The sequence below is a fragment of the Aquarana catesbeiana genome, linkage group LG06 (genome assembly GCF_042186555.1).
Source record: "Aquarana catesbeiana isolate 2022-GZ linkage group LG06, ASM4218655v1, whole genome shotgun sequence".
NCBI lineage: Eukaryota > Metazoa > Chordata > Amphibia > Anura > Ranidae > Aquarana > Aquarana catesbeiana.
Window position 1 is genome coordinate 234,519,567 of NC_133329.1, and position 23,806 is coordinate 234,543,372.

Consider the following 23,806-nt stretch of genomic DNA (forward strand, 5'->3'; position numbering starts at 1 on the left):
TAAGTTATCGTGTTCAATACTTTTTTCCCAGTGTCATTCCATTTTATTACACATAATGTATTTTTTAGTTTCTTTGTATGTGTAGATTGTATAGGTTCCCGACCATGTGGTGATTTTTTTTTTTTTTTTATTATTACATCGTACTGGCCCAGGGGATCCTAGTACACTCAGACTTCCAGCAGCAGATGACCCCTGGCCTCTTCCCTAAAGGCCAGATCTACAATCTCAGGGCCCTCTATTCCATCCTGCTTTTCAGTTTCTGGCTTTAACAGCATGGTTGTTGAAGCCCAGGTCTTAAAAGAGAGAGGGGGGTTTCTGAGTCTTACTCCTGCCTTGCTAAAAGCAACCTCGAGGAAGATCTACTGTTATATCTAGAAGTCCTTTTTTGCCGAATGTGAACACAGGCACTTCAAGAAATTAGTCTGTGCTTTGCATTCTGGCCTTCCTACAATCCGGTTAGTTGAAAGGAGAAAAAAAAAACCCAGTAATGGGGTTATGTGGGCCCAAAAGAAGATCATATATGAAAAGAAACCGTATCAAAAAAATGGTATGTAATTCCATTTTTGTTGGTAAACCAAAATGTTGGGGACGGTAAGACCAAGTTTACACAGCCATTAAAGTGGAATTCCAGCATAATCCTAACTAGCCCTAAAAATGTCCCTTCCCCTGCTAACACCTATGCATGTACTTGCCTATTTGTGAGTCAGCAGCAGTTGCAAGGGAATGGAGGGAGCGCCGACAGCAGATGGGTGGCGTCACTGCCTCTGGCAGCATTCTCTACTCTCCCCTACAGCTATTTCTGGATGACACGGGATCAAATGGCCAGAGCAGGTTGGAAAAAAAAGTATATGCATCTTTTTAGCATAGGTGTTAGGAGAAGATAAGGGACATAAGACTAGATTGGTTTAAGCTGGAATTCTACTTTATTGTACCTGTTGCATTCATGCATATTATGAACATTTTGCTTAAGCAGGGCTCCACAAATCCCAGGTCGCCATAGCAACTAGAAATTGTGCCCTGGTGCCTGAGCTTTTGCGGCTATCCGCATCCGCCTCCCGCTTGCTGACCACGATATAGCCGAGAAGATGGTGTGACAGTATGGATCCCTGTCCTAGTGATTGTTGCCCAGGGTTCTCAATTAGGCAGGTTGAGAGGCTCCAGGAGGATTATTTAATTTGAAGGAAACTGTTGTATCATTTTCCTCTGTGTGGTTGGTAAAATCCAGTTGGGGAATTGGAGCCTGGAGATTTCATAGCGATCTTGGTGGGATGAATGAGTGACTTATATAGCGCTACCTATGCAAACTGAATCGCCTCAGGGCGCTTTTGCCGCTGTTGTCCATCTGTGGTATAGCGCGGTCCTTTGCCCCATGGGGTCCCGACACGCTTAAAACACATACAACATACACATATTTGGCCAATTTTTTCGACCGGATCTAATTAACCTACCAGCATGTCTTTGGAGTGTGGGAGGAAACCGGAGTACCCAGACAAAACCCACGCAGACACAGGGAGAACATGCAAACTCCAGGCAGGTGGTGTCGTGGTCGGGATTTGAACCGGTGACCCTATTGCTGCTAGGTGAAAGTGCTATCCACTACACCACTGTGCTGCCCCAATGGAATATCCAATCCTGGGACCAGGTTTTGGCAACAGCCAAGAGTCTGGCTTGTTGGTGTAGGTGGGTCCTGGGCTTATAGCAGAGCCAGGACCAGGGTTCTGGGATCCACCTTCCCAAAGGAGAAGTGTGTCTGTTGGCACAGGACAATCTGACAGAGCAGTGGGCTGTAGCAGCCAGGAAACTGTAAGAGTGTCACCAGAGGTACAGAGTGGGTACCGATCAGGGACACAGTTACAGGGTCAAGAGGACCGAGGTCAACTCCTGAACAGCAGTGCTGACCAGAGAGCCAGGTGGCTCGGTTTTTTCCATTCGTTATTTCATTATCGCTTTGAAATTGAAACCCCTGCGTGGGAATCCTGGATGGACTTTTTTCTTTTGTTTAGCAAAAAATAAACCCAACAGTTATTAAATACCACCAAAAGCAACTATTTGTGTTAAATTATAAAAAAAAATGTGTACAGTGTTACATGACCACGCAATGTGACAGCCCTGAAAGCTGAAAATTTGCCAGCCATGAAGGAGTTGAAAGTGCCCAGTAGGCAAGTGGTTAAAAAAACCTGGCTCCTAGATTTAAAGCAAATTTGGTCAAGCCCTGTGCTCAGGTGTTCAAGATTTGTCAAATGCTGGTCCCCAAATATGTTTATCTATTGTTGTACACACTTTTCAGTTGTTTAAATGCTTGTGAAAGAGCTTGATGCAACTATTGTCATTCTCAAAACCTTTAGCCAGGGCTGTAAACCGACTCTGAAAAGGCCTTTTCTTCTCCTGTGTGACTTTGCCTCTACAGCCTCTGTCTTCCTCCCATCATGCTCTGTCTCCTTCCCCTGTGTGACTGTTTCTCTATAGCCTCTTCCTTCCATTCACTTATGTGACATCTTTTTTTTTAGCTCAGGAATATCATTTATATTTTCATTAATTGGTTGCATGCCAGTAAATAGCCTTCTGGTGCACACTTACCAGAAGCAAAATTTCTAGGGATGGCTTGCTTCATAGAACTGATTTACTCTCCTTGGGCTGTATAAAGATGAATGTTTCTGTTACCTTTTTTGTAAGTGCATGCTGCCGATGTGTAGTTGTCTCAAAAAAACACAAACCAATCATACCCATCTTTGCTGTTGCCTCACTGTGTGTGTGACCATTATCTGTTATGCTGACTCCTCTAACTTTGTGTGATGTCTTTTTAAACATGTTTACTTAACTGCTTCCCAACTGGCTCCTGTGTAGATATACGGCGGCAGAATGACTCTGCTGCGCGAATCGCCGTATTTATTCTGTGGCTCCTTTAAGAGCCATAGCAGGCGCACGTTTGCTGCCGGAGGCGCGTGCGAGCCCACTACACAGTGGGGGACCCGATGCGCGTGGCCTGCAGGCGCGTTGCTGGCCACCCGCGATTGCGGGCACGAGAGCAAGAACGGGGATTTGTGTGTGTAAACACACAAATCCCTGTCCTGTCAGGGGAGGAGAAACAGATTGTGTGTTCCTACTAAGTAGGAACAACGATATGTCTCCTCCCCAGTCCAATTCCCTCAGTTAGAACACACCTTTAACCCCTTGATCGCCCCTTAGTGTTAACCCCTTCCCTGCCAATTACATTTATACAGTAATCAGTGGCTGTTTTGAGCTCTGATAGCTGTAATGTCAATGGTCTCAAAGTGTCAAGTGTCCGATTTGCCCGCCGCAATGTCGCAGTCCCAATAAAAAAAGCTGGTTGCTGCCATTACTAGTTAAAAAAAAAAAAAAAAAAAAAGCCATAAATCTACGCTATGACTTTTGCGCAAACCACTCAATATATGCTTATTGCGTTTTTTTTACATATTGGCCTAAACTGATAAAGAAATTTTTGTTTAAAAAAAAAAAAAAAAAAAATTGGGGATATTTATTATAGCAAAAAGTAAAAAGAATTTATATTTTTTTTCAAAATTGCTGCTCTTTTGTTTATAGCGCAAAAAAGTGGTGATCAAATGCCACCAAAAGAAAGCTCTATTTGTGGGGGGAAAAAAAGGACATTTTGTTTGGGTACCATGTCGCATGACCGCACAATTGTCAGTTGAAGCAACGCAATGCCGTATCACAAAAAAATGGCCTGGTCTGGAAGGGGGTAAATTCTTCCAGGGCTGAAGTGTTTAAAGTAGGACCTAATTCTGCTCTCTGCCTATTACAGCTTCCAAAGTCTTGCTTGCAATAGGAAGTGCACTGCTATTTTTCAGCAGGAATTCCAGATGATAAAAGGTATATAAAAGGTATATTTACAGGGTACTTGAGGGTTTGTTTTTTTTTTTTTAACCAGTGGGTCAAATGAAAAAAAAAACAACTCCGGTTCCCGCATCCATGCAAGCAAGGTGGCTCCCCCTCTGAGCTGTTTTATTCTGTTGTATCCCCCCCTCATCCTTCCTGTCAAAATACACTGGTCAGCGCTGCAGCGGTTGGTTGCAGTGGCTGATCGATGGTTTTCCAGCAGAACTGTTCTACAAAAGCCAGTCTAACGAACAGCTTCTGTTGAACAGAGAAGGATACACAAATTGAAATTCGGCCAGCTCAGCAGGATTTTTTTTTTTAGTTGTGTATACCCACCTGTATGCACATTTTCATTCCTAGCTGTTCCCTGTTACATGGCAAACTTTTGAAAACTTTTTGATTTTCAGTTCCACTTTAATAATTCTGAATGGTGATACTCCTTTCCACATCATCATACAGGAGAAGAAAAAAAAAACTATACTCCCCTAATACTACAGCTGTCCCGCTTGCCAGCTCTAAGCCTGAGAACTGGGCGATCACACGACCACTAATCGCTCAGTTCTGAACAGAGAGCAATGGCTGGGCTGGAGAGTGTAGCTGGCTTCAGCTCTTAGCTGAGTGCTGGGCGCCGGAGCCAGCTGTCAACCAGGCAGTGCCGCCTTCCCCTTTGGGTCTGGCATGTATTGTTGGTGGAGACCTCACAACATATATATTTTAATTTTTTTTTAATAACCATTTTTATTTTTTTCCAATTTTATCCATCCCATCGCGCTGGTTCTCGGCGACAGGGTACTGTACATCTCACGCTGGCTGCAATAGGAAAAACACATTTTCCTATTGCAGCGGGCGCGAGAAAAAATTCCCCTCCAGGAGCATACCAGGCCCTTAGGTTTGGTATGGATTTTATGGGGAACCCCCTACGCTTAAAAAAAAAATGGCGTGGGGGTCTCCCCCAAAATCCATACCAAACCCTTATCGGAGCACGCAGCCCGGCCAGTCAGGAAAGGGGGTGGGGATGAGCGAGTGTCCCCCTCTCCTGAAACGTACCAGGCCGCATGCCCTCAACATGGAGGTTGGGTGCTTTGGGGAAGGGGGGAGCCCTGCGGCCCCCCCACCCCAAATCACCTTGTCCCCATGTTGATGAGGACAAGGGCCTCTTCCCGACAACCCTGGCCGTTGCTTGTCGTGGTCTGCGGGCGGGGGGCTATCAGAATCCGGGAGCCCCGTTTAATGAGGGCACCCCCAGATTCCGGCCCCCCACCCTATGTGAATGAGTATGGGGGTACATACCCCTACCCATTCAGCTGGGGGAAAAAAGTGTCAATAAAAAAACACACAAGACAGGTTTTTAAAGTAATTTATTAGGCAGCTCCGGGGGTCTGTTCTCCCGCTCTCCGGTTCTTCTGCCAGGCTCCTCCACTATCTTCTGCTCTTATCGGTCTTTTGCTAGCATTGGCCCAGTCTTCTCCATCGTCGTCTTCCCTCTTCTCTTCTTCCGATGTTGACACAACGCTGTCTCCCACTGTAATGCCGTGTGCGCGGTGTGCAACGACTTATAGGCATGGGGCGTGGTCAGCGGGTGATGTCACCCAGTGACACCGCCCCTTAAGATGTCACAGTCCTGGGGCATGCTGGGACTGTGACGTCATAAGGGGCGGGGTCACCGGGTGACTTCACCCGCTGACCACGCCTCATGCCTATAGAAGTCGTTGCGCACACGGCATTACAGCGGGAGACAGCGTCGTGTCAACATTGGGAGAAGACTGGGCCAACGCTAGCAGAAGATAGCGGAGGAGCCCGGGAGAAGAGGCCGGAGAGCGGAGGAGTCGGAAGAGACCCCCGGAGCTGCCTAATAGATTACATTAAAAACCTGTCTAGTGTGTTTTTTTTTTTTTTTTTTTTGACATTTTTTTCCCCCCCAGGTGAATAGGTAGGTACTCATTCACATAGGGTGGGGGGCCGGGATCTGGGGGTCCCCTTATTAAAGGGGGCTCCCGGATTCTAATAAGTCCCCCGCCCACAGACCCCGAAAACCAACGGCCAGGGTTGTCGGGAAGAGGCCCTTGTCCCCATCAACATGGGGACAAGGTGCTTTGGGGTAGGAGGGGCCGCAGGGCGCCCCCCCTTCCCCAAAGTACCCAACCTCCATGTTGAGGGCATGCGCCCTGGTACGTTTCAGGAAGGGGGGGGGCTCGCTTGTCCCCACCCCCTTTCCTGACCAGCCGGGCTGCGTGCTCGTATAAGGGTCTGGTATGGATTTTGGGGGGGACCCCCACGCCGTTTTTTTCGGCGTAGGGGGTTCCCCTTAAAATCCATACCAAATCCTAAGGGCCTGGTATGCTCCTGGAGGGGAACCCATGCCGATTTTTTTTTTTTTAATTAAAATTTGGCCTGGAGTTCCCCCTCATGGTTCATACCAAACACATGTCAGCAATGCTTGTTGCTCATTGGGAAAGGAAAAAACAATTTTTCCTTTCCCGATGAGCGAGCCAGCTTGGCGCTGACTCCCGCGACGGGGCTCGCAAGGTGTCAATCTCGCCGATAACAGCGGCGAGATTGACACAATATCGCGGTCACCTACTGTATAAAGAAAATATAAAAAGATATATGTACTGTACTTGAGTCAAACAGTTCACAATCTTAGCACACCGTAAAACAATTTAGAGGGCATCAATAAAACTTTTTTTTTTTTAATGTTGGCTCTTTTGTGTACTATGCCAATTCCAAAAAAGGGGGAATGCTGTGAAAAAACCTACATAAAAACAGAATACAATGATTTGCAAATCTCACAATCCCTTATTGTATTCACAATAGAAAAGTGAAAACATATTGAATGTTTAAACACAGAAAATGTACAACTGAAAAAAAAAAGTCATTTTCACATTGATAGCAGTAACATGTCTCAAAGTTGGGATGGGGCAGCAAAAAGCAAAATGGGTGGCACGAACGAGCTGAATTAACATATTGCAACTAGTTGGGTTAATTGGCAACAGGTCAGTAACATGGTTTGGTATAAAAAGGGGATCTTGGAGCGTTCCTGGTGTGTCAGAAGTAAAGATTGGCAGAGGTTCATCAACCAGTGGAAAGGCGTCTAAAATTGTGGAGCAATTTCAGAATAATGTTCCTCAATGTAAAACTGCAAAGACTTGAAATATACCATCTACTGTACATAATTTTAAAAGATTCAGAGAATTTGGAGAAAGTCCGAAACACATTATTGGATGCCTGTGATCTTGTGGTACTCACTACTCACGGCACTGCATTAAAAACGGGCATGATTTTGTGACAGACGTCCCTGCATGGGCTCAGGAATACTTCCAAAAATCAGGAGTCAGTTCAAAAGCCTGAAAGGGGAGAGCATTAGTGAGTATGGAGTGGGCAATCTGCACATCTGGAAAGGCACCATCAATGCTGAAAGATATATATCCAGGTTTTAGGGCAGCGTGTGCTCACATCCAGATGACGTCTTTTCCAGGGAAGGCCTTGCATTTTTAAGCAGGACCGTGCTAAACTGCATATATGACAACAGCATGGTTCGTAGTAGAAGAGTCCAGGTGCTTAACTGGCCTGCCTGCAGCCCAGACCTTTTACCAGTGGAATATATTTTGCACGTGTGATATCGTAGATGGCAGAATTGTGCATGCACATAATTCAATGAGAAGTGTTGACTTGCAATAAGATGCTATGTTTCGGTGCAAATGGGGCCTGTTTTAAAGTGCAACTGACAAAATGTTGCCTGCACCTGACCAACAAATATTAATTTTAGATATCTAAACTACCCTGTTCTAGAAATTCCACATTTCTTGCATGTGTAGAAAGTGAATCCCCTATGCAGACACATACACTTTGTATATATTGCCTGTGTACAAGTACAAATTGGAGCAAGCACATGTGCTCTGGTAGCCACAGCTTATTGTTTAATAAATATACATCAGTATTTAAATGAAACCAGTCAAATTGGTGCTTATGGAACACCATTTTTTCACCCTCTTTGTTTTAGAAGATTTTCAAGGTTGACAAGTACATATTTTTAAAAGAAATATGGTCTCTGATTACTTCTTTCACCGCTGAACATTAGTACGACCACGCTCGAAGGAAGAACAAGCACTAATTTTCCACTTTTTTTTTTCCCTAGGTCTGCGAGGCCTAATCAATCTCGGGAATACATGTTTTATGAACTGTATCGTCCAGGCACTTACCCACACCCCCCTGCTACGTGACTTCTTCCTTTCTGATCGCCACAAATGTGAAATGCAAAGCCCCAACTCGTGCTTGGTTTGTGAAATGTCAACTCTTTTTCAAGAGGTAAGCTCATGAGTGCTGCCTAAATTTTGAGTCTGGCTGGTTCTTCTTTTTTTTTTTTTTCGTCCTTGCTCACTCCTTGTCCAAAGCAACACAGTTTTAATATGCTACCAGATGTGATGTAGGGAGGACATGAGAAAGAAAGAAAAAAATATATATATATCCTTTTTTTTTTTTTTTTTTTTTAATCTGCTAACGGTTGCATGAGTGAAGTGTTGAACATTCACTACTAGTATGTGTACTAAGTATGGCTGAATATAATTTACTGTGTTCAGGATTTCTTCTGTAATTGTGTATTTTGCAAACTAATATCTCTAGCTAGGAGCCCTTATTAAACAGGCACTATGTATTGTGTCATCTTACTGCTGATGTTGGCTGTATATTTTATTTCAACAATGTTCAGTATTTGCCTAAAGTCTAAGTGTAGTTCAAATAAAAAAATAACCATAAAGGGCATTACTTACCATTGGTGTGATGTGTCCCCTGTGCTGCTGTCTCCTTGTTTAGGGAATCTTCCTCTTATAATGCATCTCCGCTGCCGTTCTATTCCGGTGCAGCGGGGGCTAGTAGAACTGAGAGAACTGTGACCACTTATCAAGAGTGCTTGACTTATTTCCACCTTCTCCATTCATAGCTGTACTATAGCTTCCATGAATGAAATGTGGTCTGTGAATTTAGAGTGGCTTATCTTTCAATCATTCGCCTGTCCTCCATTCATAGATCCCAATTCATTCATAGAAGCTGTGGTATGGCTAATAATGGATGGGGGAGGGGTGAACAAAGGATGGACGTAGTTGTTGTTTTCTTTAATCGTACATCATGGGACACAGAGCCATAGTAATTACTATGTGGGTTATAGTCCACCTTCAGGTGCTGAAGACTGGCACACCCTAAACAGGAAGTTGCCTCACTATATAACTCCCACTACTGGGAGTATCTCTGTTTTTTTGCCAGTGTCTAAGGTGTTGGTCATGAGTGAAGATGTGTTTGTGCTGAGCTCCTCTGGAGCAGTCCTTGCTGGGGCTAGCTATGCAGCCAGATCCATTCAAAGTGTCTTTTAGGCCGATTTGAATGGTACCCGGGCCTCGTATCCAAAGAAATGAGGTTTTGCCTGTAACACTTCTTTTTAGAGAGCTGGACCCCGGGATCCAGTACTTTTGGTATTAAGGCCATAAAGTTTTACTGGCAAGGGTGCTTTTTACAGGTCCAGGATTGTGGGTTCCCAGTTCCTGAAGGTTTGTTAACGGAACCCACTGTGAAGGGTGAAGATTGTGTCTGTTGGTTTTACCACAGAAAACCCTGCAGCAGGAAAGGTAAGTGGAGTTTTTCTAAGGAATTTTTAAATTTTCTTATGGAATGTCTCCTTTAAAGTAAATGTTGTCATGCTTAAGTGTCACCACTGGGGGCTGTATGGAGCACATACCTTCTCATGCTTTGCTCAGAGTCACGCTGGGTCACAGAAGCAGCAGACTTTTTTCCTCCGGCTAGCAGGCAGACCTCTGGTAAGTTTGAGGGGTGCTTCCTCCAGACACCCCCACCTAAGCTGAACTCTTCCCCCTCTTCTAGAGGCTGAATAAGGGAGAACTAAAAACGATCTGCAATGCTGTTTTCTTTCACCGCCCCTACACTGCGGCGGCTTCCAGGTCTCCCCCACAACATTCCTCACTCAGCCGATGCCATCGGATCGGAGACCCATGCTTGCGCAGGAAAACTTTTTTTTTTTTAAAAAGAGCGGGAGTGTTTTTTTAAAAAGAAAAAGAACACTTCCGGTTCCGGCGCCACATGAGGAGGAGGTAGGAACCCTCAGCTCCCGCTACACTCTCCATTAAACCGGCCTAAAAGCCCAGCGAAAGCCTCGGGGAGACCCCCCCTTACACTGTCACACAGAGGGGACACACATGGATCGCTTTGTGGAGCGATCGTACGCCCGAGCGGCATCCGCCTCACTAACACAGGCAGAAGGGACAGAGACAGGCGCAGCTAAAATGGCGGCCGTGATCTCTCCAGCAGAACAGCGGCAGCCGCCTCCACTGCCTCCACAACCGCACACCTTACATCCCTCAGCCTCAGTAACAATAGCTGCTGACCCTGCTTCACCCGAAGGCATAGCCCAGGCAGTTGTAGCGCTGCTGGGACCTACTCTTGCTGCTACAGTAGACACAGCAGTAAGCAGAGGGCTAGAGCTGCTGCATGTAGAAGTGCAGGCACAAGCACAGAGGATTTCACTCACAGAGGAGCGGATCTCCTCCTTGGAAGATGAAGCTACTGCTACATCAGCTGCAGTAGCACGTATGAGCATTACCCACAGAGAGATCTGGGAAAAACTCGACGATCTCGAAAATCGTTCGAGACGAAACAATCTAAGGATAATAGGACTTCCTGAATCAATTACTACTCAACAACTAACAAACGTATGTGCACAGATCATTCCCGAACAACTGGGCCTCCGCATACCGTGCATAATAGAAAGAGCGCATCGCATTGGGCAATATACGGAAACCCGCATAAAACCCCGACATGTTATTGTCAAATATTTGAACTATGCAGATAAGAATGCCATTATGCAAAGGTTTCGTCGCTCCCGCTCACTAACAGTTGATGGCGCGAAACTGCTATTGTTCGCGGACTACTCTGTTGAGGTCATGAATAAGCGCAAGGCATTTTCTCCAATATGCTCCATTCTATACAACAATCAGCTCAGATTCTCCTTGGTCTATCCGGCAACCCTTCGAGTTCAAACCCATGATGGAGAACAACTCACCCTCACCACGCCTGACGAAGCGGAAAAATTTGTCTCTACCCTGGACACGGAAATGGAACATAACTCAACAGAGGACTATGCTACCACATCGGGGACCCCTCCATCTTCATCTGCAAAACCCCAACGTAGCCCAACCAAACCCCCATACAAGCGTCTTCGTGCTGCACAGAAAGAGGATCGTTCAGGACACCGCTGATGACCTACAAAGGCCAGATGTTGCTCCACATATCTGGGAGACGGGTAGTACTACTCCCCCCACATGCTCCCTTTCCTCTTTCCTTACGTTGTTTCTACATCTTTTATACCCTATATGCCTAAATGAATAGACGCAGTTAATATTGCAACATGCTGCTATACTTGGGCACGGTTTTGTTTGTTCAATATTTGTTTGATTAACCATAGTGGTATTGTTTTGAAAAACTCGTGTTGTCTATGGGCTAAGCTGTTTAACCACCACTGAGGCTTCAGTTGCAGATCCACTCCTCTGATTCCCCTTATTTCTAGTTCTACTTTACAAAAATCAATCCTTCAAGGACGCCGCCCTCCTAGGTGAGGACTTGCTATGCCCCACGTAAAACCTCAGTCCCTAGGACATCCAATTTACTCAAATCTCCTCCCCCATGCCCTTCTACCCCCCTCCCTCTGGCTTAACACCTGCAGCTGAGAGTGGAATGGGAGATTGATGGGAGCCATGAAAAGTAATAGAACCTCATGTGGAAAAAAGTGAAGCCCATAATACATGCTAAAGGTTTTTCCTATTTAACTTCTGCCAAGCTGTTCTTTTCTATTGTTCGTAGCTATGTTTACCTATCGAATGTAGTCACCTGTTCAATACTTATAACCTCAGGAAGCTTAGGTGACCTTCAGATTGCAGATGCATTGTCCGATTGGGGACCTTATTCCATATGCTTAACCCAATATACTCCTCAACATCAGACATGGCCTCTTCAACCGGTGAGAACCACTTAAAGTTTACTTCATGGAATGTCAAGGGACTCCGCTCTCCATGTAAGCGGATGGCTATCCTTAGACATCTGAAACGTCTTCGGACAGATGTGGCCCTGCTACAGGAAACACACCTGTCTGCAGATGATCTAACACGCTTACGTAAATTATGGGTGGGTACAGTATATGGATCACCTGCACTAGGCCGCAAAGCAGGTGTGGCCATATTAGTACATAAAAACTTAAAACATACATTAAGAGACGTTAGGATTGACTCATCAGGCCGCAAAATGACCCTACACCTGACATTAGACAACAAACAAGTGGCTATCACTAACATCTATGCTCCTAACTCGCCAGACACCTCCTTCTTCCAAGACATGGTGCAATGGATACTCTCCGCTCCTGAAACACTACACCTAGTAGGCGGAGACTTCAACTCGGTCATGTCCACACTAGCAGACCGCACAGGGTATTCAACCCACCGAACACATCCCACATCGCAGGCGCCTGACTCTACTTTACTGGCACAAGCTATTGCTTCCATGCAATATGTTGATACTTGGCGTCTGTACCACCCGACAGATAGGGAATACACTTTCTTCTCACCCCCACACAACTCCTTTTCACGCATCGATTACTTCTTTGCCTCCCCTGCACTAATCAACACCCTATGTGAATCAGAAATTTTAGACGCTAGGATATCAGATCATAGCCCTATATCTATACACATGACACAGATGGCACCTTCATCTCCTTCGCCCATATGGCGCTTTCCATCCTACTTGATGGACAACCAAGATTTTCAACACACACTAAACACAGCGTGGAACGATTATGTCTCCACCAATGGAGCTCATATTACCGAACCCAATCTCTTCTGGGAAGCTGGCAAAGCCTTCCTCAGAGGGACGATCATTTCATATACCACACAATTCAAAAAACACTCTAAACAACAATACCGGCAAGCTAGTGAAGCGCTACGTACAGCCCATGACTGCTTGACTTTAAATCGTACACCCGATAATATCCGAACATGGAGACAAGCTAAGTGCACGTTTTGATCTTTGGGCGGAACAACAGGAGGCGGCTAGGATGGCATACTCTAAATTACATTTCCACAGGTATGGCAACAAAGCTGGCAAGCTACTGGCTAAACTATGTGCAGGAACGAGACGACCCACCCGCATCTCTACTTTGAGAAATGCGGATGGATCCCTAATTACATCTACTGATGACATCAGTAACATAATCACAAAATATTACACAGATTTATATGCTGCTGACCAAACTGACCCAGCCACTACGGAAGCCCTCCTATCCAAAGTACATCTACCCAGACTTCAAGCTGCACAACTAGAGGCACTTAATGCACCTATCACAACCGACGATATCCGACGAACGATCAAAAATATGTCATCTACTAAAGCCCCGGGTCCTGACGGCTACACAGCTGAATTTTATAAAATGACCAACGACTTCATCCCAGACACCCTAAAACACGTATATGCAGCCATGTGGGATGGGGGACCATATCTCCCTACAGGGACACAAGCCCACATCAAACTGATAGCTAAAAAAGGAAAAGACCCCCAACTGCCAGGTTCTTATCGCCCAATATCCCTCATAAACGTAGATGTCAAAATCCTCTCTAAAATTATTGCGTCGCGCTTAGCATGTCTTCTCCCTTCATTGCTTCACCCAGCTCAATCGGGATTTGTTTCAGGTCGATCAGCCACTTTAAACATACGAAAAGTACTAATGGCGTTACACTACGCTACAACTCACCCAGACCAGGATGTCGCTATTATATCACTAGATGCCGAGAAAGCTTTCGACAACGTTAGTTTGTCTTGGCTGTTTCGAGTACTACAACAATTTGGCTTCACGGGCCCTATCTTGAGTTTCCTTCAACAAATGTATGCATCCCCGACGGCACGACTTGTCACTCCTGACTTCGTGTCGGCCTCGATCCCTCTGACTAAGGGAACGAGACAGGGCTGCCCACTTTCCCCCTTACTTTTTAACTTGGCCATAGAACCACTTTCCAGACTACTCAACGCACAGGATGGGGTTAGCGGGATCGCAATAGGAGACCAAGTTCTCAGATCCGCTTTATTCGCGGACGACATACTGTTGTTCTCCACTAATCCTCTTTCAGACTTTGAAAAACTGCAAGAACTCTTTGCGGCTTTTCAGTTGAGCTCGGGCTTTAGAATTAACCTCGATAAAAGCGAAATCTTGCCACTACACCCACGATTGTCAACTAAGTGGAAACATCTATCACCATTCACAGTGACAACCCGATATATCACCTATCTAGGCATACACATAGGACGTGAACCCTCTTCTCTTTATGTACTTAACTACCCACCTTTAATAACTAAGATTGTGCAGGAGTTGGAAGCTTGGGCGGCCCTCCCCCTCTCGCTCTTTGGGAGATGTCACTTATTCAAAATGGTGTCGTTTGCGCGCTTGCTCTACCCAATGCAGACCATACCTTTATTATTAAAACACTCAGATGTACAGAAAATACATAAAGCATTAACTACTTTTATTTGGTCTCGCAAAAAACCACGTATTGCGCTACAAAAATTATGTCTCCCGAAGTCCGAGGGTGGGGCGGGTCTGCCCAATTTACGTTTTTATAATCTATCTTGTTTGCTTAGGCAAGGTTTGGATTGGCTAAACGGAAAGTCGAAATATTGCAATACCTCTCTTGAAGGTGCCATGACCTCACCTCACACGTTATCAGCTATCCTCCATTCTAACCTCAACGCTCTACCACCTCACCTCAAGTCAAATACACTTATCAGAGATACTATAATTGCCTGGAGAGAAACACGAAAATTACTGGGGCTCCCCTCAAATATCTCAAGACATCTACTCATTCAAGGAAACCCTATGTTCCTCCCATCCACGATGCACAAAGCGTTTGACCAATGGGGATCCAATGGCCTCACGAAAGTAGTCTCCATATACCAAGGCACCTCGGGACGCTTCAAACCTTTCCGATCACTGGCAAGCGAATTCTCCTTACCATCAAAACATATATTCTTCTACTTTCAATTAATCGACTATTTGAAGGCTTGCTATGGACCCAAATCTGATCCCTTCCAGAAATCCTTCATAGACACAGTATTACTGCAAAATGACTATTCCATCACCAATCTCTACTCCTACCTCATCCAACATCAATCTGCAAAATACCACCTCAAACCGTTTCATAAATGGTCTGGTATCTTAGGAGATGAGGAACTATCAGAAAAAATACTTGAAGGATACAGACAAGTCCGCAAACTAACGATATCTGAAACGTGGCGGGAAACCCAATTCAAAATTATACACAGAGCATACTACCCTTTTTACTTCACCAAAGACAATCCAAGTCAAATGAAATGCCCCTGGTGCTCGGAACCGCGCCCCACCCTATTGCACCGTCTATGGGACTGCACAGCCATAACTACATTTTGGAACGCTGTCTTGGATCACATTGACAGGATCAATAAAGCACAAATCCCAAGGGATCAACTATTATGCCTATTTGGATACACGCCCCAAACAGCTCCTCCAACAACCAGAGGACCTACGAATATTCCCCAATGGGCACATCTACTCCTTCTAGTAGCCCGCAGAACGATAATGAAAAATTGGATTTCAACGACGCCACCTGCATTACCCGAAGTAAAAAAAGCTATGATGTCACTTTTCTACATGGAACGGCTCGACACCCTTTCACTGAACTTTCGCTCTACTTCGCGCTTCTTCATGAGGTGGCGTAAATATATAGAAGCCACATTCGCCCAGACGGCTCTACAAGATGTCATGCGCCCATTCCGATACACTGACTGGTACCTGAAAAGAGATATCTCAAATTCTCTGGGCAACCTTAAAATTAAGTATCCTACCCAGACGGACCCCCCCAGCTTCCATACACCATAATTTTACACAAAGTCATCACAGCCCCTTGACTTCCATGTTTCCCGTATCTCTGACATTGGTTACTCACACAGCCAACATTGTTACTATTTGAACATAATGCATCTTTATAGGACATTGTTGTCTATATTATGCTTCCACTCCTGAGGTTGTATTGTAATGTACTGTAATACACCCATCGTACTGGGTATTATGTTAATCAGTTCTTAGTCTTTAGGAAACAGTAATCCGCTTGGCAGATTCCCCCCCCCCCATTTCTACAAGATAGTTTTGCTTTGTTCCCGCCTTATCTATGCTAAGACATATGCATTTATTTGTATGTATATGAGATAACCTGCTTTGATATTACTGCACTGTACCTGTTTATGCTATGTAAACCTCAAAAAAAAATTTTTCAAAAAAAAAAAAAAAAAAAGAAAAAGAAACTCAATTTATGCTGGCTGCAAAATTGTTGGAGACATAAGAGCAAAGAAGAGCATGAAAGAGGTTTTGGTGATGCAGGCGTTTCCTATTTGACACATTTAATATTTGCATTAGGCTGAGCACTAATAGCGGCAGTAGCTGGACTATTGCTCAAGCAGTGGATGCGATTTCTTCTGGTAGTAGCTCTGCTTTGTGCATCAGGGCTATGGTCAGAAGGGGGGGGTTGAAACACCCCCAAAAAAGAGCTAAAAGGGTCTCCCTCAAGTTCAGGAAAGCCTGCTCAGCCAAGCCCTGTTTTTTTTTTTTTTTTTTCTTCTCTGGCAGATTGAGTGTCTCAGCCTGCGCTGACAGTAATTGCTTAACCTCTTCCCGACCAGCGCATGCCGATGTACGTCAGCAGAATGGCACGGCTGGGCAAATGGGCTTACAAGTACGTCCATTTGAATTTCCCGCCGTGCCATTGCGTGCACGCCGCTGGCGGCACGCACCGGCCGGGAGCTCCGTGAGTCGGGTCGCAGGTCCCGCGGACTCGATCGCCGCTGTGATACCCGCGATCACCTCACGGAGAGGACGAACGGGGAGATGCTGATGTAAACAGCATCTCCCCGTTCTGCCTAGTGACAAATGTCACTGATCTCTGCTCCCTGTCATCGGGAGCAGTGATCAGTGTAGTGACACAGCTAGCCCATCCCCCCTACAGTTAGAATCACTCCCTAGTACTGACTTAATCCCTCCCCGCCCCCTAGTGGTTAACCCCTTCACTGCCAGCGTCATTTACACAGGAATCAGTGCATTTTTATAGCACTAATTGCTGTATAAATGACAATGGTCCCAAAAATGTCCGACATGTCCGCCATAATGTCGCAGTCACAATAAAAATCGCTGATCGCCGCCATTACTAGTAAAAAAAAAAATTACTAAAAATGCCATAAAACTATCCCCTAATTTGTAAACGCTATAATTTTTGCGCAAACCAAACGCTTATTGCGATTTTTTTTTTTTTTTTTACCATATGTAGAAGAATACGATCAGCTTAAACTGAGGAAAAATTTTGTATATATATTTTTGGGGGATATTTATTATAGCAAAATGTAAAAAATAATGCGTTTTTTTTTTCCAAAAAATGTCGCTCTTATTTTGTTTATAGCGCAAAAAAAAAAAATCGCAGAGGTGATCCAATACCACCAAAAGAAAGCTCTATTTGTGGGGAAAAAAGGACGTCAGTTTTGTTTGAGAGCCACATCGCACGACCGCGCAATTGTCAGTTAAAGCGACGCAATGCCGAATCGCAAAAAGTGCTCTGGTCAGGAAGGTGGCAAAATCTTCCGGGGCTGAAGCGGTTAATCATTAAGAGACCAGTTTAAACAGGTGTTCAAGGTTATCCTGCTCAGGCCCAGGAGGCAGCTTTATGTTTGCAATAGTTGCTATGAGAGATTCTATCCTTCAGGCCTTGCCCCTTCACTAAACGCCTTGTAAGAAGCTCCTGGCTAGTCTTCCTTTTTGCGGTGAAACAGCTATTTGGGGATGTTTTGGATAATACATCCAAAGAAATTCTAGTGGAAAGCACCCCTTTTGCCATTTAAGAAAACAAGTAAATGTATTTTCGTTTTAAAGCTCCTTCTCCTGTGCTAGAGGCATCAGCCTCCAGGCAGTCACGGCGGCTTCCACCGTCTGGTTCAGTTGAATAGGGGGAATAATTCTGCAGTTCTCAAGGATCTGGCAGGAAGAGTCTCCTTGTTTTCTCAGATCAAACGTTTCTAAGGATCCAGAGTAAAAGAAAAAAGTGATCATGGGGGTTCCCATGTAAGAGCAGAGGTTAGGGTTTGATTCAAACCTCCTTTTTTTTTTTTTTTTTTTTTTTTCACGGTGCCAAATCCCAATGGACAGTCTGGATCTCAAAAATCTAAATTCAATTCCTGAATATAACCAGTCTTTTTTTTCATATGGAGTCAATCCAAATCGGTTATCTCCATCCTACAAGGAGGAGAACTTCTGGCGTCAATCGACATCAAAGATGCATACCTCCATATGCCTATTTCCTCGCTCACTAGTAACATCTACTTTTCAAGGTGGAAAATCTTCATTTTCAGTGTGTAGCTCTGCTTTCCAGTCCAGCTACTGCACCTTGAGTGTTAAAGGTTCTGGCCCCTCTTCTAGCCATATTAAGGGCCCAAGGTATAACGATTATGGTTTACCTAGTCGATCTGTTCTTGATAGACCAGTCAGTAGCCCGCTTATATAAAACGAGTGAATACAGCGATGGCAGTAGAACAACACTACAAAAGTAGATGTAATAATTGGTGCGGAAAAAACACTATAGGATGACGATGTGATCATGAATAAATAACATATATTACATAAGTGACATAAAAATAAATATGTTAACAAAAATAAAACATGATGCTAATATGGACAAAGTGACAGTGGATATACATTTGTGTGACATGAGCTGAAATACTGTGCAAATTCCTGAAAACAGTCCCACTGGTCAGCAATGATAGGATATCAACCCTTCAGCCTATGATAACAATCAGTCACCTGATATGCTGCAGTTCAAAAAAGCAAAGAGGATGGCCCTGGATCGTGGTCAATGGGATAAGTGCTTGGAAGTGCAGGACATCATGTTCAACCCAAAAGACAAAAGAAGATACTACGGGGAAGTACTGTGGAGAAAGATTTCAAATGCGCATAGCAGCGCTACTCACAAAATCGGGGTTGCAAACAGGCATTCAGAAAAAACAAAACATTTAAAAAGCATATGAATTTGATTGAAAATATGAATGTACATATTAACAAATTTAAAATAGGTCTCAATTAATTAATGTAATTTACCTAATGAGAAAAATAAAAAATCTGTAAATAAAATATAAAGAAAAAATAAAATTTTATATATATATATATATATATATATATATATATATATATATTTGAAGGTGGCCAATCAGGGACAATTCGATAAAACAGCAAAAAAAAGCAAAAAACACCACTTATCATAAAAAACTCAAGGGACCAAGAAAACTTCACTTAGAGGAAAAAAAAAAAAATGTTACCAGTTTTGGGCCGATACGACATATTCCCTTGGTCCTTTTTTGACAAGGAAACAATTTTTTCTGGTAACCATATCTGCTGCAAGAAGGATATCATAATTGGCTGCTCTTTCTTGTAAAGAGCCATGTTTTTATTATTCACAAGTATAAGGTAGTATTGCATCCTCATCCTAACTTTTTACTGAAGGTGATATCAGGTTTTTATCTAAACCAGGATATTGTTCTACCTTCATTTTTCCAGAACCCTGTTCTATGGAAGAAAAATCACTACATTCTCCTGTTGTTGTGAGAGCAGTCAAAGTCTACTTAAAGGCGACTGCTCAGATTCGGAAAACGGATGTATTGTTTGTGTTGCCTGAAGGTCCTAAAAAGGACAGGCAGCATCGAAATCTACTATTTCTAAATGGATTCGGCAAGTAATTGTTCAAGCTTATGGTTTAAAGAGGTAGTTCTACCCTCTCAAATCAAAGCGCACTCCTTTAGGGCTGTTAGTGCTTCGTGGGCAGTGCATCACCAAGCCTCCATGGCTCAATTCTGCAAGGCCGCAACTTGGTCTTCAATCCATACATTTACCAGATTCTATCTGGTGGTTGTAAAAAGACACGAGGATGTCGCCTTTGGGTGCAGTGTACTGCAGGCAGCAAAATAAATCCTCTGATCTCATGGTGCCCTACTTTGGTTGTGTCTCCCTCCCCTCAGTTGGCATTGCTCTGGCACATTCCACATAGTAATTACTATGGCTCTGTGTCCCGTGATGTACGATTAAAGAAAATAGGATTTTTATAACCGCTTACCTGTAAAATCATTTTCTTTTGAAGTACATCACGGGACAGATGTCCCGCCCCTCTTTCTAGTATACACCTGTATTGCTTTGCTACAAAACTGAGATACTCCCAGTAGTGGGACGGGTTATATAGGGAGGCAACTTCCTGTTTAGGGTGTGCCAGTATCCAGCACCTGAAGGTGGACTATAACCAACATAGTAATTACTATGGCTCTGTGTCCCGTGATGTACTTCAAAAGAAAAGGATTTTACAGTTAAGCTGTTATAAAAATCCTTTTTTTTTTTTTTTCTCGCTCAAATTGGGCTCTAATGATGTGTGAGAGAGATTTGTACAACTGCAAGAATCATCATATGAACCCTTTTGGCATTATTTAGATTTCTGTGCTTTGGTCAAAAAAATTTGGTCCCATCTGTCTCAATAAAGAAACAACATACCATTTTCTGTAAAAAAAAAAAATGCTTCTTTGCAATTGGTACAATGTAATTTCAGTAGAAATAAAATGTTGATATTGATGGATTTTTTTTTTTTTTTTTACCTCCTTTTCTCTAAAAGTCTGTCTTCAGAATTGTATGCGGCACTCTGTTATCTCTTTTGGATTTCCACTAGGAGAGTAGCAAGAGCACTTTATTATGCTAGTTGTAGATGATTTTGTTTTACTGTGGATTGTTGAGCACCCAGGTCTTTGAAATTCTTCTGTAGCTATTCATTTGTGTATGTCTTTATGAAGTGATTTGAAACATTGTTTCAATATTAAACTTCAAACCCTTGCTCAATTATTTCAACGATTGGAACACCTAATTTCCCTCTTTCGTTGTCGTCATAGATAAAACCTTTTAATACTAAAGTATTTCAAGACCTTTCAAAGGTTTGGTTGGATACTAAACCTTCAGAAGTTGACACTAGAACCTGGCAGACAACAATAGCCTGACCTTCCAGATCTTGCATAGGTATGTTTGGATCTTGAAACATTAGAAATCAGCACTGGAACTAATTTATCCCTTAGAATATCTTCCCCAGTAGAAACCTAAAACACTCTACTCCTAGACTTGTACTCTTCAGTCCAGGAGCTGTCAGACTCCTCACATCTACATGACAGCCCTACAATGCATGGTAGCCTTCTTCGAGACGGTCCTATTTGTGAATTTCTTTCTACACCCCTTCAGCACAACGTTGTGTCATTGTGAGACAAATCAGTCTAGTCCTTGAATCGATCGCTTCATCTGGCATCAAAGACCAGGTTGTCCTGGCTTGGTGGCTCAAAATTCCAGCTCCAGAGTCGAACGTCCTTTCTTCCCGTCTTTTGAAAGAACCTCGCTACAGATGCTAGCTTGTCAGGCTGGGGAGGAGTTTTGAGCAGAGGTCTTGAATACAGAGGAGTGCCATCTCCTAATCCGTATTCTAGAACTTCAGATGACATGGTTGTCCCTGCAGCATTGGTTTGATCTGGCTGGGGTGTCATTTTAATCCGGTCTGTTGGACAATGCCCCAAAGGTGGCATACATCAACCATCGGGGTGAAAAAAGAAGCCTTGTCGAAGCAAAAGAGGTAGAGCCCTGTCAACGGTCTACAGCGAGGCTAATCTGGCAGTAACACTGGACACGATTTGGCTTGGTGGGATCAGTACACTCTGATCTATGCCTTTCCTCTTCTGAAATTCGTTACTCACCTGTTTCACAAGATCAAGATGGCAGTCATTCAAGTGATTCTCAGACTGGCCAAGGTGGATGTGGTGCTCTGATCTGTTAAGCCACCTGGCAAACATTTTTGTGGGCTTTTCCAGAAATCTAGATCTTCTGTCTCAAGGACCAATTCACTATCTGGCTTGCCTTCAGTTACCCACATTTAGAACACTCTTCAGATCGCATTTGACAGGTGGTGAGGAGATGCTTAACATGCTTTAACCCCTTCAACCCGCACTAGCATGCGGTTGTAGGGCATTTGCAGAGTGGGACTTCACTTAAATGACCTAGCGGTTGGGGGCAGTAAAAGCATGGCTCAAACAGTTTTAACACCCCTAAAGGCATGGTTGTTAAGCCCAGGTTCTGAGGGACAGAGGCATCTCTGAAGACAAACTAGAAAGTCTACGTCTCGCTAGGTATTTCACTTTTTCCGGTCTTAGACAAGGTGGTGATGAGGCTAAGAACTTCCTTCCTAAAGTAGTTTTCGGCCTATCACTTTAACCAGGTCATTGTTTTTCCCTCTCTGCCCAGCTTCACCTTCAAACAGCGATCTCCTTTCATTGCCTGAATATAGCTTAGGCTGTGAATTTATCTTGCAACTAATGCTTACTGCTTCCTTTAGAAAGACTGGGTCTCTGTCACTTCTGATGTTTCCCGTCATGAGGGATTAGAACCTCCCATTTCCCCATAATGGTGCAGAGTATGGACACATTTTTTATTGTGAGTTGGTTTGGGGATCGAGCTTTAGCTATGCTTTTGCTTTTTTTTTTTTTTCGCAGTTCAGTTTTAAAAAACAGTGCAATAAAATAACATGCATGTTTAAATAAAACGAATCAGCTGTGTAGGAGAATTAAACTGGGTGGGGAAAAGCCATACTTGGCTAACACAATGAAGTTGCTGCGGCTGGTTCAAAAATTATATACAATGGTGAGAGGAAGTGCAGCGATAGGACAAAGGGTGGTCTTACTGCATCAACAAGGTATCTAATAGAAATCTCAGACAGGTGTTTCCAGATGTACAGTCCAAACTCTTCTGCAGAAGCACAAAGAAATGGGCGACACTGAGGACTGAAAACACATTGGGGTTGATTTACTAAAGGCAGTTAGACTGTGCACTTTGCAAATACAGCTGCACTCTGCAAGGGCATTTGCTCCAGAGCTTAGTAAATGAGGGTAAGCTCTGCTGACTTCGTCATCCAATCATGTGCAAGAAAAAATTGCTGTTTACCTTGCATGTAATTGAGCATGCTTTGCAAAATGAAGCTTCACTTCATTTACTAAACTCTGGAAACTGCACTTGCAAATTGCAAAGTCTATTTGCCTTTAGTAAATCAACCCCTAATGTTGGGCCAAAACTTGGTGCAGAAGATGAGACAGCAGGTGTCCAGAGCTCAGATCTAGCACAAACCAGCAGTTTGGTCAGAAGTAGTTAGAGGCTAAAATGATGTGGGTGCTGCTCAGGGAAATCACTCCACATGGCAATTTTATGAATGCAGAGCCCAGTCTCTGAAGACCCCTTTGGGGTATACCTACCGTGGAGGACAAAGCCAGGAAGGGGTTTAATCCCTCATTAGTCTTGCTACTAAGTGGTGAGTACAGGGCTAATGCTCTTTAAACATTCATCACTTGTGCTTGCGCAGCCTCAAGCTCCCTCTCTGCCTGTGCTGCCTCAGTCCCGTGGAGGTAACTGCACTTGCATGCTCCTCTTCCTCTTTGGGCTCAGGACACCAGGAAGACATGTGCTAGTTTTCCAATGTGAGGGCATGTCTAAAGCAATTTTCACAACTGGCTTAAAGCGGCCTACAGATGCTTGCACCAATGCACCCCCTTCTCTGCCCCACTACTGTGGAGGTCATGAGTACCCCATCAGGGACATTTTGCTTGCAAGCATGGTAGATCACAAATTCAAATGTTGGATTGCCTTATTAGCTCAGGCTCAGCCTTTAGCTCCCTTGGGTGCGCAAGTCAAACCTGTTCAGGGGCCCTAGTACCATCTCCTCTAATAGTTGCCCCTATTCTAAATCCCAGTGGATCCTGCTGCTCGCAGCCAACCTGTGAGATCGGGGAGCGG

General features: G+C 44.0%; 1 protein-coding gene across 5 annotated transcripts in view; it reads left to right on the forward strand.

The window, feature by feature from the left end:
- Positions 1-23,806, forward strand: part of LOC141146647 (ubiquitin carboxyl-terminal hydrolase 22-A) — a 251,632-nt gene that overhangs the window by 184,776 nt on the left and 43,050 nt on the right. For all 5 annotated transcript variants that reach the window (XM_073633064.1, XM_073633066.1, XM_073633067.1 and 2 more), the window contains one exon: positions 7,991-8,160. In XM_073633064.1, the coding sequence (XP_073489165.1) occupies positions 7,991-8,160 (170 nt within the window). The remainder of the gene's footprint in view (positions 1-7,990; positions 8,161-23,806) is intronic.